At 39.9% G+C, this 19,461-nt stretch overlaps 1 protein-coding gene across 3 annotated transcripts in view; it reads right to left on the bottom strand.

Annotated features, from left to right (window-relative positions):
- LPAR1 (lysophosphatidic acid receptor 1) overlaps positions 1-19,461 on the bottom strand; it is a 78,838-nt gene that overhangs the window by 44,490 nt on the left and 14,887 nt on the right. For all 3 annotated transcript variants that reach the window (XM_082074523.1, XM_082074525.1, XM_082074524.1), the window contains one exon: positions 10,101-10,269. In XM_082074523.1, coding sequence (XP_081930649.1) covers positions 10,101-10,160 — 60 coding nt within the window. In that variant the 5' untranslated portion in view covers positions 10,161-10,269. The remainder of the gene's footprint in view (positions 1-10,100; positions 10,270-19,461) is intronic.

The raw sequence follows: 19,461 nt of genomic DNA on the forward strand, positions 1-19,461 counted from the left end.
TTATAAAAAAAAAAAAGGAGCAGCTTTAGCAAGAAACTGAGTAATAAGCCAAATCAAAGAACAGATCAATAACACTAAAATATGAGAATTTCTTCCTGTTAAACATGCAAACAAACCCCGGTAGCTTGGACAGCTCCAGTCATTCTGCAGGAAATGCTACAGTTAACCTGACCTTCATGTTGCAACCAAAAATGTGAAGAACTGAGAAACAGAATTAGTAATTGGACTCAAGTGAAAATAATATCTCATGAAGATTTCCTTAGAATTACCCAAAGCTACTTCTGTTTCCTTTCATGTCTCTCTGTCAACATAATTAAGCTAATTCCAATATAGTAATATACACAGCTTTCCACCTATAACCTAAATGCTTTACATGACATTAGATTTATGCTAAAGAAAAAGGTCTTTCTAGAAAGATTTTACCTCCAACCGAAACATTGATCAGAAACATTTTGCAGACCCAGGAAAGTAAAAAGCTAGAGTAAATAGTATTTCTCACCACAGTGACTATAAAACTTTTATTGTTCCTCTAGGATACATCAGCTCTTAGTTTAGAAACGTTTCAGCCTTAATTAAGAATTTTTAAAAGTTCTCATGTAGGATCCCTCTGTTGCATAAAAAAACCTATTTATAAAGGGTCCTTAACAAAGGGAGACCCAGCTACAAGACATCTGGCTTTAATTCTTCGGTTAAAGACTGTGTGGTAATAACAGGTCAAGTATAAGAACCCTTGAGGGAGAGAGGAAGGCATACGAATGAATTAGTGGCCCTTATAAAAGCTTGCCAACATCTGTATTAATTATATGAATTCCCTGTTGTTTTTTTTTTTTTTTTTTCTCTCTGTAGGAATATCTGGATGTAGCCTTACAGTCTGAATTACAGAGGAGGTCATGACTCCAGGACCTAGTGGACTTTTGTGATCCTGAATAAATTCTGTCTTTGTCTATAGCTTTGTCGACCTAAATTTTTCTTTCAGATGGCTGCTGTCCATATGCAATGATTCCTGCTCCACTGTTGGTCCTGCGGAGAGAGGTCAGCTACGCCTGGCAGAACATATTTTTAATTCAGAAATTTAAAATGTAGTAGATATAACCTTTTTTTTTTTTTGTAGTTTTCTTTTGCATATAGTCTTAGAACTTGAATTATTCCCTTATTTTGTAATATCCTCCCCAGCCTTTTCATATGAAATCTGAAACCAGATATGACTAAAAAAATGCTCACAGTAACATGCACTGATAAGAGCTGTGCATTGGTCTTATTCGCAAAATGCCAATCAGCGCTCAGTGTATGCAATGCACATAAGAATACGTAAAAAGCTACAGAGTCAGACCTGTTAAATTTAAAAGCATGACAGCACTTGACTAATCCCAGAGGAACAGCATGAGGCTCACTGGCTGTTTCTCTTATTTTGAAGACACAGAAACAAAATATGCTGTTTGCATAAGGGATTTTGGAGAAGTTTTGTTTTTAGGGCATGCTAATCTGAAACCTAGGATCTCCTTTAAAAGCTATATTTTCAATCCCAAGGGACAGAAGAGCAGAAGAAGAGACAGTTTGCTGACAAAACAGGAGAATTCCAGACGATCAGCCTTCTCAGATGCCAGTGTATATGTCACAGGAAGGTTTTGACCTCCCAGGTCATGAACATGCAAATCCCAAGGCACCACATTTACCTGTGATGCTGTTATCTGACTAGAAAGGCTCAAGCAGGAGGGAAATATAACATAACTCTAAGTACTGAAAGTGTTAACATAAAATAATGGCATATGGAAGCATGCAGACCCATCCCCTTTTCCTGCCCTTGCAAGAAAAGGGGCAGGGAAGTTTATATTTTAATTTCCTGATGTTTTCGCTCAGTGTGTTTCATTGCCTGGGTAAGCCAGATGTGCAGTGCCCTGAGATTTACCTCATACATTTAGTATATCTCAACAGAAGTTTAAAACAAACTAAGCTGCAAATTGCCCATGTTAACTAAACCTCTAGGACACATCTATGCAGAAAAAGAAAACATCTGAATTATAAACCAAGAAGACAGATAAAGCAAAATGGAGCAACAGCAGGCTAAAAGCAAAGCCTCCTGTAACCATGTGAGTTTGATTTAATATTCAAAACACAGTTGTCCCAAACCAAAATACAAGAAAATCCTGAGTACAAGGAGTTAAATCTCTTAAAATCATGCGATGTAGTTATAACCACAACACAGTCCACACAGACTAGGAAATTTGGCACCAAGACTTAATAAATAACACTCACTCTGCTTCTACAGTCAACACCTAGTCATTCTCTGGCCAGAACGTCACCTTGGCACTGGCTTTTCCAGCCACTGTCTGCTAGACTTGTCCTCTTAACTCTTCTCCTGGTGGTACGGGACCACAGCACTGGGGCAGCAGTGTGGACACTGGGAAGAGGAGCACGTGTAAGCAACTTCCCAGTGTTTCCTGCTTGATTCATCTTTCTGCTGCTGCACCTCTCCATCGCAGCTTTAAGAGTGGGGTGAGGATCTGGATCCAAGACATGGAGCAGGCTTGTCAATGGGATGTTCTTGGGTGAGCAGCCCATTGCCCCCTTCTCCACTCAGGAAAGAGATGGGTGTGGAGAAGGCACTGGGTGCCTGGAGCAGGAAGGTTACAGGGGAGCTCTGGATCCTGCCAGCTCAGTGGTGAGCGACAGCCCACCTGGTGAGGGCTCTGCATGGAGAGATGCTTAGGGTGGAAAACAAACACCAACAAGTTTTCATACACCGCTGATTGATACTGTCTAATTGAAGCATTAGTGAGCACAAACTGCCTGAGGTGCAAATGATCAGTTTACAAAACCCACTGCAATCTGAGAGTTTGCAAAGTTCCTCAGTCCACCTAATGAAAAAAAAAGTAAAATTAAAAAAAAAAAATAAAAAAAAAAAGGACCACCCCCCCCAGCAGGAATGGGTGCATTTAATTCTCACTGAGAGAAACAGAGCTGAACATTCTTAGAATACTAAGGTTTGACTTTTACAGAGCTTGGAAGCCACAAAAATGATTCCATATCCAAGAAAACTCTTAAAGATACTTTAACCCTTCGCTCTCCAAACACAGTCTGCTCCACTCTATTTTTCTCTTTACCAAATTAACCTTGACATGCTGCTGTTTTCTTACCCAGAACACAGAGAGAAGGTGAAAAACAATTTATTTGGCAAGGAAGTCTGATGAAGATGACAGTTCTGCATACAATGAAATGCCAAGTACAAGCCAGAGACTTCAGTTTTTCAGAAATCATGTAACTTACATGCAGTCTCCTTGAAGTCTGCAAGTCTCAGAGGAAACTCATTCTATACAGGAGGAACTTTTCACTCTGAAGTAGCTACCCTTGGATCTCCAAACCAGTATTTATCATTCTCAGTGCTACCCAGAAAGCCAGTAAATATTTCAGAGGAAATGCAGATTTGGGAATGGTAGACTAGGACTCCAAAACAGCAATAGGTGTCTTAAAGCTCTACATTTAGTGCAGCAGTGAATGGAAAAGCAGTAGCACTGCTTTCAGTTTAGCTAAGTACTCTGAAGTTTACCAACATACCAGGAAGGCTAGAGCTGCACAACTTTGGGGAACCACCAACTTCAAAATCCCCAGATAAGAGTATCAATTAAGAATACCTTTAAAATAAGCACAAGCAAGTGAGTATAGGAATAATTGAATTGGTATGTAAATACTTTCTCAACCCATAACTGAAAACCCATGGGTTTTATGAAAGTAAAGTTGTAACAGATGAGAAATGATTCCAATTTGTAATAAAAATTTCTCTATTAACTAATGAAAAGCACAAACTACTGTCCAAACTGCAGAACGCAAAAGAAACAAGACATTTAAAAATAAAGGGGAAAAGATGGTGTTTCCTTTAAAGGTAGAAATTGAGGAGGCATTTACCCAAAATTTAAGTCAAAAAATCAAAAAGTCTCAAGGCAAGGGTCCCAATTCATTATAGCCTTACGCCTACTGTACCTGATGTACAGATAAAATTTCATCTGCATAATGAAAATGTGAAACACTCTCACCAACATATAACAGCTGCTCACATACCCTTTTCAGAACTGCATCTCCCAAAGTAATTGCTTGGCAAACTTAAAGAAAAACTTCAATGTTAAGATGTGATGGTTCAGTCACAGCAGGCCACTTCTTCACTTCACTAGACTCATTCTACCCTTCACGTAGCTGACAAGACACGAGGAAATGACTCTCTGTGCAAGGGGATCCCTTTAACACTGGTATAACATGATGAAGCATAAAGTTACTTATGGGTCATGGTGCAATAGCGAGCATATTCAATAATTTTTAGCATGTTTTGGAGTAGACTATATTACTACAGAGTCTCAGAGCTAACAAATATCCCAGCTACTAGAAACTGAACTGAGAAGATCTCTGCATCCTACAGTTTATACATGAAAAGGGTAACCAAACATATCTAGACATATCTAGATTTAGTCACCAGAAACACTGGAAAAAAAAAAAAAAGGGCAATTTTACTTCTGCTGAGGAATGTATAATTCACAAGTGACACAGATCCTGTTGGAAACTATGATTACGACCTGCAGAGATTGAGTACAAAACCAAGGAGGGTGTTGACCTCAGTGCTTATTCACTGTCGACTACTACAAAAGCAACTTCAAAAATAGCTTCAGTGGGCTAAAAAAGGAATGGGTGAGAGCAGGATGCCCAGCTAACTCTAAAAATGGTTTCTTCTAGAAGATGGCAGTGTCACTAACTATCGGGTCTGAAATACCTCGACTGGGCCCTACAGCTTTTCAGAATAGATAAATCAGGAGCCTTGAAGTTCACTGTTGAAACTCAAGTGCATTAATGACGAGCAGTGACGGTCAGGAGCACAATGAGCTGGCCCAACAGGCCCTTAGATGGCCAGGTCTGTGGTTTCAATGACTTGCGCTTCCTACTGCTGCAGAAAGGAGCTGCTGCACACACACGTGGAGGCCCTGTCACTGCAGAATTCTGCAAGCAAAAGGCTATTTAGGAAATTAAGCTAGAAGAACTGGCAAAAAATATCCAAAGAAAGAATGAACTCATTCCTCCAGCAACCTATCCAATACTTCAGGCACTGCTGTATTGCTTCTCCTTTTCCACAGATCCAGCATTTTCAGAAGAGCTGCATCCCCTTATAAGCACTACCTACACGTTCTGATGAATGATTTCTAGGTGAGGAGGAAATAAAGACTTTGAATCAGGGCATAGTTCCATATCATCACATCCTCCCTTACATTGCTAGGGTGAGTTCCTGCAGGACGCTGTGCGGGATGCTGTGCAGGATGCTGTGCAGCACAGGACAGACCTTCCCCAAAGACTCCAGCTCAGCAAAGAGCTTTCTGCAAAGAGATGCAGCACACTTTAGAAGCCATCAGGGAGGAAGAAAAAGGAGGAAAAAAAAAGAAAAACCCTCATCTCTGACATCCCAAGTGTGTTTCCACGCACAATGAATTGCAACATGCATCCTTTGGGCCCAGTTCAGTGCTCAGTGAGCCAAGGTGGGAATTAATTCTTGGCTCCAGCAACTAAAAGACTGGCCTTTAATGCTGACAAAATGCTGTAGGCTATCAGGGCTACTTCCATCTCCAGGGCACACCTTCCATCACCAAGCAAACCAGCAAAGTGAGCACTTGGGAGAATTTAGCCTACAAGCCAAATGCTTATTCAAAATTATGTTAATGAGCATAGCAAATTTCATTTTGGGCTGGAAATTGAGATTTCCAAAAGGAAATAAAAACACTATCCTGTGTTTACCATGGAAAATATATTTTTTTTGCTTGAAATATACAGTTTGGGTTTCTTTTACTTTGATGGACTGCTTGTGAAATATATAAACAGAATACAGAAAAATCTTTCTCAGGGCTCTGGCAACAATGGGTTCTCTATGAGTAACTTGTTCATACGGTACTGCGTAGCTGCTTATAAGGCAGTGCTGGTCTACTTTGAACAAAACAGAGATGTGTTTTGAATCTCTGGTATAAGAATAGCAATAATCTCCAGCTTAAGAGTAAAAAAACCCAAACATATTGGTATTTAACTTTCCCCTATGATGCCTGTAACTGGGTGGATATATACCCCTAATAAGATACTGTTTCTTCCAGTCCCGCCATTTGCTTTTGTTCTCTCATCTACCTTATTAACCGCCATCAGAGGTTCGTTTTGTTAAAGAGGTTAATTTGTTTACTCACCTAGAAGGGGAGAAAAAAAATCCACACATTTGTTGGCTGCATAAATTTCGGCACCAGATCCAAAATGCAAATCATGTTGGGCTTTGTTGGGGAAAGGGGTGACAACAGCTGTGCCACACTACAGGAATCTGTTCTCAAGCATCATTATAAAGAGGAAAAAAGCTACTGAAGATGACCATTCTGTGGCAAGGACAATTTAAATCTCTTCAAAACCTGGTTCAAACAAAAAGAAGGGAAAATAGAGAACTATTCAATGGCAGAGAGTGGGAGCAGTGGTTTTTGGCTCTGGTAACTGCACAGCCATGAAAGGCCACTATAATGGCAACTGCTCTAGATTTCTCTTTGGAACAGCTGCAAAGCAGTTGTTTAAATGTACTCATTTACTTCTAGTATTTGGCTGGTAGGATGCACTGCTGGCAAAAGCAAAGAGGGAATGATGAATTTTTGTTGTTTTCTTCTTTTAAGCATTTCTGAAGCACTGTTGGAAGTCCCTGGTTCATTAAGCAACTGGAGCTCAAATAATTTCTTCAAAGCTTTTACTGCAGAATTCATCTCATGCCATTCACAAAGAGAGAAGATACTAATCACTCCACAGAGTACATTAATCAGTTTAGATCACCACTTGTTATGTCTCCTTTTCGCAAACAGCAAAGCCCTCTGGGATGCTAAATGCTTCTTACAGATTTATTTAACTTTCTGCTTACTGCATTATCAGACTAATCAGGTTTCTATGGTATAATTTTGCTTATAAATTGCTGAGGTATGAAGTCATTACATGTAGAACACAATACCCCCAATTTAAAAATATAAAAGTGCTGTTAGATTTTGTTTCTCTCTCTTTAGGAGCAGAATGGCTTATCTAATCTGAAATCACTAGATTCTGCCTTGCAATAAAACCCCATTGCCAAAACCTCAAAGCATATTCTCAAAATTTTTCATTTCATTGACTTCTTTGACATACTGTGAATGGTGTCCCAGAACTATTTTCTATTCCAGATTTCAGCTATGCATAACTAAACTACCATTAAACTTTACTTATCCTTCCCATTTAAACATGATAAAAATGCCTTAAATCTGTGTTCTTAATCACCGCTCTGTACCTCTGTTAGCAGGATTCTGGGGAGGGAAAGAAGATGGGAGCAGAGAGCTTCAGACAGGTCACTGCACAGGCAGGGTGAAAAGAGAAATTACTGTGGAAAATGTAGAGAGTTGTAGAGAGAACCAAAAGCAATCCCAATATTGGCACGCCAGCAATAAGAATATTTTAAAACGGTACCAACAATTTCACCCCTGGTATCAAAAAGTGACTTTTAAAAACTTCTCCAAAATGTGAATGTTTTTTTTAGCTGACTCTGAAGACAAATCTTGAGAAAGACAGTGTTTGCAATTAAATTAGCAGGAACTCCATTCACTGTGGTGCCACCACAAGCATCTGTAGGATTCAGGTCCCAGCAAAAACCTGTCAGGGTAGGCTTCGGAATGCAAAATGTCCTGCTGAGATCTCCAGGGTTCTTCCCTGTGGTAAATAAGGGTCTATTCTTGTTTGCCCTGTGCAGTTAAATGACTGATGACAGGTGGAAGAATATTTATTACTGAGACGTATACACACACATACATACATATATATATATCTGCATGTGTACAAAATAGAGAATATTTATTTCTAAGGCTAAATTGACCAAATGTGACCAAAATCAACTATCCTGGCAATGCTAAAGGAAAGTTTAAAGATAAAAGATTAAAAAAATATTAAAGACAGAGCAAGTTTAAAGTAAAGCAGCAAAACACTTCTTTTTGTAACCGAGATGCCATCTAGCTCATGCAGAAGGCATGCAAGTCTACTTCCAAGTTTAAAAAAACCCCATTCCTTAAAACATTAATGTCTTCTGCAGCACACTACGGACTGCTCAGTCTAAGGCAAAATAATGTCCCCCAGAAAAAAGGAATATTTTAATATAGTTTTCTAAACTATATTCAAAATTCATTTGTATGTCAATACAAACATGAGAAGTAAACCCACATAGTCCCAGTCTGAAAAGTGCTTTACTTCAATACATCATCTCTTTAGCTATGTGTCTCACTATGTCTTTGCTTGCTAAAAAAGCTCTTCCTTACCCTCAGAAACATATGTATGGCTTCCAGATGACTGTTTGGATCTTTTATTTCTCTGCCTAGGACTGAAGCATTATATCAGCTCAAATCTGTGGGAATTCATGAATGCATGTAAAACTGCCCATATGGATATCAAATTTGAGTCCATTTTTAAAACATGAAGTTGAGATAATGACATTTTTCACCATAATCTCCCACACTGAGATACCACTTTTTCCTTTGCTTCCTGTTGCCATTTCTTTTTGGCTCCCAAGTTGAATCTCATTGAAGCACAGTCTCTAAAACTCAAGTGTGGAAGGAGAGCTGTCTGGATTACCAGTCAATGACCAGAATCATTCATTTATCTCTAGTTTTTGGGCTAGTGATCCAAGTCCAGGGCAGATTTATTCAACAGAATCTGTCTGCAGACACAGGACACGTATGTTTATTCACCCATGTATACAACAGAACAGTGACTATGCTGACCATCAAGTCCTTTACAAGTGCTAGCTTTTCTTCCACTCATTGTTGCACCACAGTTGACCTTATTTTCCCTTTGAGAAGGCATCTATCCCAAACAGCAGCCCTTAGATACACAAATTTCTCATACTTAAAGATGGGTCTGAAAAGAGAACCTCTGGAGACAGGGCTGCAAGTGCCTTTCAGAGCATGTGAGGAGATGGCCTGGGGAAGCCTTTCTCCAGAAAGGGCAAGGAGTCCAGCAGCAGCTGGGCAGCCTGGGCTGCAAGCACACAGCACCTACCTCTGCCAGGTATTCTGTCCTGTTGTAAAGATGTTAAATCTTTCTCTGATCATAAGTGGGACAGAGAGTTGTAAAGCAACAAAAATACTTTAAAAATATACTGGTTCTCCATTTGAGAGAACATAGGAGGAAGAGGAGCACAAAGAAATTTCTCCAAAGCAGATTTTAGATTGGGGTCATTTCACATTGGAGGACATGCTTTTTCTAACTTCACGAGTTCCAGGGTTCTCTGAACTACTGCACTTCTCAGTGCATATTCCTAGGAGATGTAGTCTTCTGAACCAAAGAACCTCCAGTAAAGAAACAAACAAAACCCCCACAGATCTTTAATTTTCTGACATATGCCTTAATCAATCACGGTGCCGTCTTCAGTAAAATACACATCTGTAAAAGTTTTAAGTTGCAACAGACCCTTGGGTCTCTATGAAATCGAAGAGACTTTGAAAATGCTTTTCTGAGATGAAATCTTGACTAACATCTCCTTTTCTATCTGCATTATTTTCTTCACCAGAAAACACAAGTACTTGGTGTTCAGTACATGGAGTTAAATACTTAGGTATTTATAAATATCAGGTCTGAAATGCACACTTTGATTCATGAAAGCAAGATTAGTGTGTTAGTAATTTTAAGTATATTATTAATTTTTTTGCTGTTTTTGGCTTGAAACTTTACCTTTTCTGATAAGAACACTGAACCTCAAACTTTCTGTGGTATTATTCTGACTGAACTACACTATGACCTTCTTCTACTTTGTATTCATTAGGCACAGTAAGCATCAAACCATAGTGCATGGACCAGCAACATGGTGTCAATAAAGATCGTTTTTTGCCATATATTTTCTTCTACAAAAGGTAGTATAACATACCAGTGTCACGTCTCAAAGATTAAGAACATCCTTATCAAATGATAAGTGTATTTAATACAACATTTCAGGAAAAATTCCATCAATGACTCAGAAGTAAGACAGGAGAAAAAGCTAGGACTCAATGAGGAAATAAGAAAGAGGTCCTGTCAGTTTGGCTGCCAGAGTTTCATCGTGGTCTACTCACCTCAATGATTTCAGGTTGGGACATCATGGAGGACGGAACCAAATCAGTGGGGATATCCATGACAGTTCAAAGTCCCCCTGCTGTCCTTGCACCCTTCTTCTGCACCCACAAACCCTTGGTAGGAACACAGGAGCACTTCCTCAGATCCTAGTCATGCTGGCATTTGATCCTAGTAGGAAGGAAAAAACAATAGTTGAGAATAACAAGAGAACTGGGTATGCAGTCAACACCCAAGCCCCTTGGCTGCTGCAAAACCAGCCTCTGAGTTTGCACAACCCGACTGGCTTACATGACCATTCTCAACAGATTTGCAGGAAAAGTTTCAAAAGGCACATTGGAATTCGGTCCAGAACAGCAAAACAATTAACTTGACCACAGAAAACAGAATTCACACAAACCGAATACAGCAAGAAGGCTAATGCATGGACTAAATCCATATTTGCAAGGAAAGATGGTCACCTACAGAGCATTGGAATCATGTTAATGTGGGGGGTGTGTGTTTGTATGTTTGTTTGTTGTTGTTTCCCCCCCACACACACATCAAAAGAAAAAACAACACCACCAACAAAAAACACAACAGCAACCAACCAACCAACCAAACCCGCTAAACTCCCAAAACCTTACAGAAGAGTACGCATGGAATTACTTTCTGGAATTTAGGATACATTTATTTTCTCAGCTTTGTTTTACAGTTCAGTGATCACATGAGCTTTTGTGTAAAGAAAAATAACAAACATTATGACATCATTATCCTTGATTTATTTTAACCATACTTTTTGTTGTTGTTGTTTGGTTTTTTTGTTTGTTTTTTTTTTTTTTGGCCAGAAAGGCACGGAATAGCTGTAGGTGAATATACTGAATTGACATGTAAAGTCTGATCAGATGACCCAACAGAATGAAATTATTTCCATAACCGTCTTTTTTATCAAGGTTAGATCAGCTTCTGCATGTTTCTATTCTTTCATGCAAAGAAAACCAAACAAAAGGGGAGAAAACTGTAAATGTCCAAGAAATTAAGCCCATTTAAAAATTGCAGACAAAGACTACTGCAGTTTTTTTCCCCATTCAGGCAAGAAATACACAACAAAACCCACAAAGCAGCCACAACAGAAAGGATTTGGGAGAGACACCTATTACCTACCACTTCCTATTCTCTAAGTCACAGAGGAAAACCACTCATGCTAAGTGTAGTCAGCATTCGACAAATATAGAAAAAATGACCCCAAACCTAACTGGTACTTTTCAAACTGAGGCCCTGGTGTGATGATACAGACAATGCTGTAACTTTCCTGGCCTCCAGTTCATTTTTTCACAGGCAACATTTACTTAGCAAGCCAAGAAATAACAGATAAGTGATGTAGGAAAGTTTCACTCCACATGCTTTTCTGAGTCACTTATGTCTTTTTCATTTTTTATTTTTTTTCCTTTTCGAGTTGCTCATTTAAACTCAGCCTTTGCACGCCACTGTGGAAATTATTCCTCCTTCTTAAAAAGCATCATCTTGAAATGCCTGCTTCACATTTCAACACATCTCTGCATGCCTTACATCACATGTAGCCATCTCATCTTCCAAGCTCTTGGATCACTTTTTCCATCTTTATATAGCTTTCCAGTGACCCCTATTTTTTCCTACTCATTTCTTGCTAGTAACCTTTCATTCTTTCCACTCCTTGCTCCAAAGTTCTACTACTATACTCACGAAGAAGACAGAAAATGGAGATTTAGCATTCCTCCAAGAAAGCCTTCACTGGAAGTCAAAGAACAGAGATACACATCTTTCAGGCTTCCTATTTTCTTTTCGAAAACAGAGTTTTGCCTATTTTCTGAAATTCACTATTTTTTCCACTGTGCATGGCAGATGAAGGAAACAGCATCAACTTGAAACTACTGCTTTTTTGACTCAGGGAAGCTTTGCTATTTTACTGAGAGTGATTTTCAGTAAAACTCTATCAACAGCCTCAAGATCCTCAATCAGCACATTTCACCACTGTCTTGTGAGCTGTCACAAATGTAACTTCAATGAGATCTCATAAGACCTTTGCTTCTGTTCTTCTCAAAACACGCTTAAGAGCAGCAGTGTCACTTCACCTACAGAAGCTCATTTTTGGTTTCTTTCAAAATTTATTTTCCTCTCTGAATCCTGAAATGCTGCCACTCTTGGATCACAAAGATGTGGAAAAGATTAGAGATGAAGCAGACTTCAGGGAAGACTAGACGAAAAACAGAGGTATGCTTAGAATCCTGTTTGCCACACATAAAAAAGGAGAGAAAGTGATCATTTTTACTAGGATGCATCACAGAGTAGAAGACAAAAACTAAGGAAAATTTAAGTCTGTCTGGCCTTTAGCTAGCTCTGGGTACTCCATGTGTACAAATGTCAGAAAAAGCTTCACTCCCTAAAACCCAAAAAATGCAGATGAGAGAAGAAATATGCCTGTATTCATTTCTCTTCATCTCCCCAGGAAATAAGAAACACAGGATTAGTAAAAAATTGCCAAGCCTATGACCATTTCACATTTCCCCTTCTGCACCTAGCTACATTTTTGTTGCTTGTATTTGGTGAGGGAAAGGCAGGCTCTTCTGCATACACCTTGCTTCTCAACCTCCTGAGCACCACGTACAAGATAATCAAGACTTTCTGCCAACTGGTTAGGCTCCTAGAAGCATCCCAGCTGAAAACAGGTTGGACTGCACAAAAAGACTCTTCACTCTCAACCCGCCTCATCTCGTTCAGCCATCATGAAGTGCAAAGGGGACAGTGCTCTCACAGCCGTGCAAAAGCAGGCTGGCTCCATCCAAGTGAACAATGGTGGCTCCTCACTTAATACCTGTGAGAGTTCAGGGTGCAGTCCCGTGTTTTTCAAGAACTGGAAATAAATGGATGCTCGAACTTTGCGAAAGGGCAGTATGACAGAAAATGTAATCTCTCTTAAAAAGAAAGTCTGAAACACAAAAGCAGAGGAGTGGCTTCTTACTAGTGAGATTTTGATGGCTTGCTGCACTACAAAGCATTGAAAAAGTACCCAAATTTTGAAGCAGATTCACACCACGTATCATTTCCAAACACGGGAATTGTGGTTGTCGCAGGTGAATACTACTCTACATGCTCTCCTCTTTACAGACATCACTGTCTTTATCGAGTACATCTGGAGAACTACAAATGGGGAAACACATTCGATCTGTGTCTAAAATTACTAAAATGAATATTATAGAATTTCTTGTCCTCTGTGGAGGCGACTTATCTCTAAGAAGTGATGTTTCAACATAAACGACAACATTTAGAAAGTAATTTATGGCAACACATTGAGTTTCTGGTTAACTGAGAGGAAAAAACCAAAATCAGCTGATGCTGGGCAGAGTGGTGCATATCTAACATACAGCGCGGGAACACATCCTCACCAAAACATAGTGTTCTCTGACATGCCATGATTAAGCATGATGGTTTCTGGATCAGCTGTCTGAGACCACAGAAAAGAGGAACCTTGCAGTTTTGCCATTACTTGGAGTAGTTAGGAGATGCAACCACATATCACAAACATCTTGAAGGAACTGCTTCCAGAAAATTCATTACAATAACAAAAACTATTACCCTTATTTCCACACAGTTTCTTACACAGTAGAAGTGATCTGCAATTTCAGAGTGATACAGCAATACTAACAACTTCTGCATCCCTGCATATCTCATCCGGGCCCACAAATACACACTGCCTACACTACAGTAAGGTTCTGGGACTGAAAGGCAAACTGGGTTTTCACGATCTGTGGCTGTCTCCTGTGTCAGAGAATTTCATGTGCCCTGCATTGTTGCTGTCCTTCAGCTTTTGTTTCCTGCATCCCTATCAGAGCATCTTTTGGTACCACAGCTTGACTTCACAGACTTCAAGTTTCTCAATAACATGACTCTGAAGATCCTGATCTGGTATGACCCTGAATATTTTAAATGTGACTTAGCTAAACAAAGCTACCCTCCCTGCACACGTCTAGTGAATAAAAGCCTAACTTACAGTTTCTCAGAGGACAGTTCTAAGTCCTAACTGATCCCACATGAATAGGACCTGTAAACCTGTCATGACAAAAAACCTGAACATTTGACCAACACATAAAAAAGCAAGAAAGTAAGAAAAAAGATCACACATAAGGTCCCGCTTCCAGATGCCTCTTCACAGACATTACAAATTTCACGTAGCATCTGAAGTCTTGACATCTAAAAGCAATCATTTGGCATCACTTACCTCCAGCAGCCTCCTTCACCAACCAGCTACTCCTTGTGAGCGCTAGTTTGTTCAAAGCACAAATGAAAGCATGACGCTATCACAGCAGTCTTACAAGGCTTTTAATTACCTACTATGGACTCATGGAGGTGTTTTTCCACTCTCCAATAAGAACTTGGTTAATAGAAGAGCAACTAGGGATACACTTTCTAGCATATAAGAAAATAAACATGACAGGCAGAAAAAATTGACTTCAACTTCATGCTGCTAAGAAAAGAGAAGAGGCCTTCCTGTTACTCCTTCCTTTATTATAGTGACTGCTAGGAATGATTGCAAAAATGTGGCCTTTTTTTTTTTTTTCAGAGCATTAGATCTTCTTTCTAGCAGAACCATATTACCTCTTTCGAGTCTTTATATTATTTTAGGTAAAACCCTCACCACCATTGACGTCAGTTACACAAATGCAACTGACTAGTTTGAAACTGTTCTAAAAAACCTAATTTAATAGCCACTCTTCAAACACTGAAGCTTCTCTTGACAGCTGCTTTAAAGCAATTAATAAAAAAATTCTAAAACCCCCAGGACGTGTCAATGTGATTTTGTAGGTGAGCAGAGGTACCCACAGCTGTGAACAACAATCTCAGCAGACTGGCACCAGGGAAACACCACCACAGAAATGCAGATAAAAAGCTCTTGGTCTCCTTGAAACAGCAAGGCAATAAAAACTCTGATGTTAGTACTGACTTCTCTGAAACAGCTTGTTCAGCAAACCTTTGCATAAACACAACACTCCATATTTCTTGCACTCATGTGTTTACTGCTGGTTAAAATGAGGGGGAAAGCCTTGTAACACCTCCCTGTCCCTGCAGCCTCGGGACTTTCCTCCTCTTTCCTCTCATGGCATGTCTGGAGTTGTGTTTTTAGCAAACGTCTTGTTTTGTATCAGGGACCAGACTGCTGAATCTTGAAGCAAGATTGGTACATGGTGTACTGTGACAAAGAAACGTGCAGAATGAGCTGCATAAGGCATGTGAAACTTTACTGGATGACCCGCCAAAGCATAAGGACAAGCTGAACTAATTTAAGGAGTTATGATCTCTACAATCCTTATTTCCTCCCAGTTCTGCCCCATCTCTCTCTTCCAGGGTGTGTTCTGCCTGCAAATGAAGATAACCTCCTGTGCCCTGCATTAACTTGCTCAGCAAATAAAAGAGCTGCAATAAGTTAATACCTGTGGTTCAGTATTAGGCAAAAGATGCAGAAAAGATATAAAAGAGACTTCTAGAGAGATGGTGCAGCCCATTGTTGTACTCTTCCCTTAAAGTCCTTCTGAACAACAGCAACAAGTCTTTTTCCACTTAAGGAAACCCTTTTCCTGCCAGCATGAAAGACAATTACCTATTTCTGATGTCACAGGGACTGATGTGAGAACGGACTGGCTGTACCACTGGTCATATACATCCTTGTAGAAGGAAGTGGTTGCAACTATTCAGCATGCCTTCAGACCAACTACCAACAAATTGCACAGGTTACACCTGTTATTACAGTGCCCACAATACTACCATCTATTGTCTCAGCAAAGACCAGTTACACAAACATGCCTCCCCACAAAGCCTTCCTGTCTGTTGCTGCTAGTCACCACACAGACTGCTTTAAAGAGTTATGGAGCTATAGCATCTCACACATTTGGAAGCTCTCCATAAAAGTGAATAAATTCACCATGAAAATGGATTTGTGAGGTTTTACTGAGAGGTTGTGGAAGTCTGCGAGGGGAGTGCCAGAGGAAAAGGAGAACATTCCCTGGGCTGGCTGTACCATCACCCCCCTGGAAACAGCCTCTGCTGGTAAAGCCAGATATTTCCTGAGTCCACCTTCACTGTCTAGAAAAATAGATTTTACTGGAATTTGGAAAGGCTAAGACCCAAGAATAGGAATCTTTACCTTGTGAATACTGAAAAAAAAACAAACCAAACCAAAACCCAGAGTAAAGCATACCTGATGGTCTACGTGCCTTCCCGCTAGCAAGAACGAGCATCACAAAACTTAAAATCACTCCATAGAGAGTGGCCAGATTTTTCAGTCTGACAGGAAAGATCAATGGCAGCCTGAAGATGCAACAAAACTAAGCTATTCATTCACTTCTGCAGAAGAAATTGAGATCCTCACGGGAAAACAGGTGAATTTTCCATGCTGCTGTTACGCTAGCACATCACATAGGGGCAAAACCCATTTTTCATATGCACCAAGACACACAATAACTACACAGAGTAAACAATGTTTATGTAAATAATACTTCATCCCCAAAACACAGCACACGTGCCCAAAGTGCAACTGGAAATCAATGCATATCCAGAAAGATTTTTCCATCGAATCCCCGTCCCGTTGGACAAATGACCTAGTCACTTCTTTGCAAAAATCAATACTTAATTCAATTTGACATTAAATGTCAGTTCTTCACAGATGCTGAGAGATTAGACCTTTTCTTATCCAGGCTAAATGGGTTAATCCACCAGCATCAATTTCTATCCAGGTAATTTCTGCTCACAGAACTTCTGTTATTGGTGAAGTAATGCACTGTTTGAGCACAAACATTTCCAGAGCAATTATTTTGAAAAAAAAAAAAAAAGAAAGGAAAATTTTCCAACCTGACACAGCAGATAAACAACAAAGAAGCCAGCTAAACAAAATATCATTAAGGCTTAAAAGGGAAGGAATGAGGAAGGGAGGGAGACACGCAACAAGAATAATACAGTATTTTGAAAGTTTTGCTGTCATCAACAAATGACTTGTTAACAATAAATAAACTGGCAATTGAGCTGGTTGTCCCAAAACCCAGAACCGGTTGGTATTATACTAACCATTCTTTCCTGCCAAGACTGTTTTGCTATACAGCAGCACAATGAGATTTTGTGTTATAAAATTCCATCCAACGAGCTGGGGCTCACGTCCCAATGCATGGAGCTGCAGTAGCGCTAGGAGAGCTGCATTTACACAACATTTCATGCGTTGGCGAAGGGTTGGCAGCACGGTCAGCTGAGACAGCCACCTGCCTAAGTGCCGAGAGAGAGAAGAGCCTCCAGCAAGACCTCTGGGCAGCAAGTGCCATCCCCACCTGCCATCGGATCTCCAGCCTGCTGCCTAAGCACCTCTGGGGAGACCAGGGTAAAGAACACAAGCACCCAGCAGATTAGATCACAAGAGAGGAGATCCCCTCCTCTGGCTGTTGGAAAACATCCTCCTTTTACCTCGTGTGCATCATCTGCTTTCTGGTTTTTTTTTTTGATTTGACAATCAAAAAAGCAGAAGGATAGAAACACTCCCAAGTTCAGATCTAACCCAGCCAATGAACATGTCAGTGCAGGTACTTGTCTGCACTACTCCTGCTCCAACTTCAGAGCGACAGTGTCCTAAACAATTGTCTTGGAAGTGATTCAGTGTCACAAATATACAGTGCAGAATCAGGGATTTTATTATTGCTATGGTCCCACATAAGTAACACATCTGCTTCTGTGTTTGTATGATGCCTGCTTTGATTGCACTTTGTCAGCCAAAGCATACATTTCTCACAATATATAACACAACCACCACTAAGAATATCAAAAACAGGACCGCAGCACATTTAACTGTGTATCACCTTGCACATCACTTTAGAGAGAACAGCAACACCTGGCCAGAGTATTCAGCTTTTACATAAGCCAAACCAAAACAAAGCAATAACAAACAACGCCTTGGGAAATTTAACCTAAACTTGCCCAGCCATCTGAAAAGCATGTTAAAAAAAAAAAAAAAAAAAAAGAAAAGAAAAGAAAAGAAAAGTCAGGAGTAATGGAACTAATTTAATGAGATCAAATAAAAATGCAGCAGTCTAAAAGCATATTACTAAAGCAAAATCAAAGTAGGTCATATTTTCTACTTTTCCTCTTCCTTCAGCCAACTCACACCTGTATACCCCAATGAGTTTTTAAAAAGGTGCTCCAGGGGAGTTTGCAACTTCCTGAAGCTATGAGAGACTTACAGTTTCCAGTGCCTCAGTCTGTGCTTTCAGGAGCACAATACAGCTGTTGGCATTCCTTAGGCAAGGAAAAAAGATTAAATTTTCAGTGGTAATCCACGGCTAGAAAGAAGATTATTTCAACACAAATTTAAAAACTTGCCCTCTCATTCGGTGGGTCTCTTCCACAACACAATAAGCAACAGAGGATCTCAAATCTATGTCATTTGCATTCACAGCACAGCCTCTGCTTCAAAGAAAATGACATCAGTCAAACCTTTTTGAATAGGACCTCTGTGGCTAATCAGGGAAAGATCATTGTTCTGGCCTCAATAATGAATAATATGAGTACTACAAGACTGCTGCTAAATCTTCCCATGACAGAATACAGCCCGCAAAGACTTCAGCAGAGATGCGGCAGGTGGAACCTCCTTGCACAAGCTAAACAGCTCCATGAACTCTGCAGAGGCAGCGTTGTATGAAACTGTCCCCTCTTCCACACTGAGAGATTAAGGAGACAATTGGTCACCTTATTCATCTGCCATGCACTGAACAACAACGGAACAGGCAGTCCCTCTGAGAAATCATCTGCTCTCACACGGAGCACAAGGGTCAGGAGATATATCTTCCCAGTCATCCCAATGCGGCAAGATGAGAGGCCCTGACAGGCCCCTTCCCCCCCAAAAAAAAAACCCACAAAAAAACCACAGAAGAACAATCTGACTAACAGAAAAAAATATCCATTCACAGATTTTTCAGTGCAAAAAATCAGATAGTACACTGTTCTGAAGCATTTTTTCTTGCAGGGAAATCTTTTCCATATGCCACTGTACTTTGCCTGCCACCATGCCTCATACCCCTTTTGAGGATGACAAAAGCAGTCTGACCATAGTTATGCACTGAGTTCCACCAAAGGACAGACATTTCAAAAGTCTGTAATTAAACTATGCATGTTTGCCTTTCTCCTTTACCTGCTCTGATGTTTATCCCCAGAAGGGACCTTAAAATGTTTTGCTGTGGCCACTGTGAAGCTTCTTCAGTAAGCAGATTATTCCCCAAATCACAAACCGTTAATTTGGTCTGGAATTATTTTTGTCTTGGGGTTGTGGTTTTTTTTTTTTTTTTTTTTTTTTTTTTTTTTTTTTTTTTTTTATGTTTT

The sequence above is a fragment of the Streptopelia decaocto genome (genome assembly GCF_964273445.1).
Source record: "Streptopelia decaocto genome assembly, chromosome: Z".
Lineage (NCBI taxonomy): Eukaryota > Metazoa > Chordata > Aves > Columbiformes > Columbidae > Streptopelia > Streptopelia decaocto.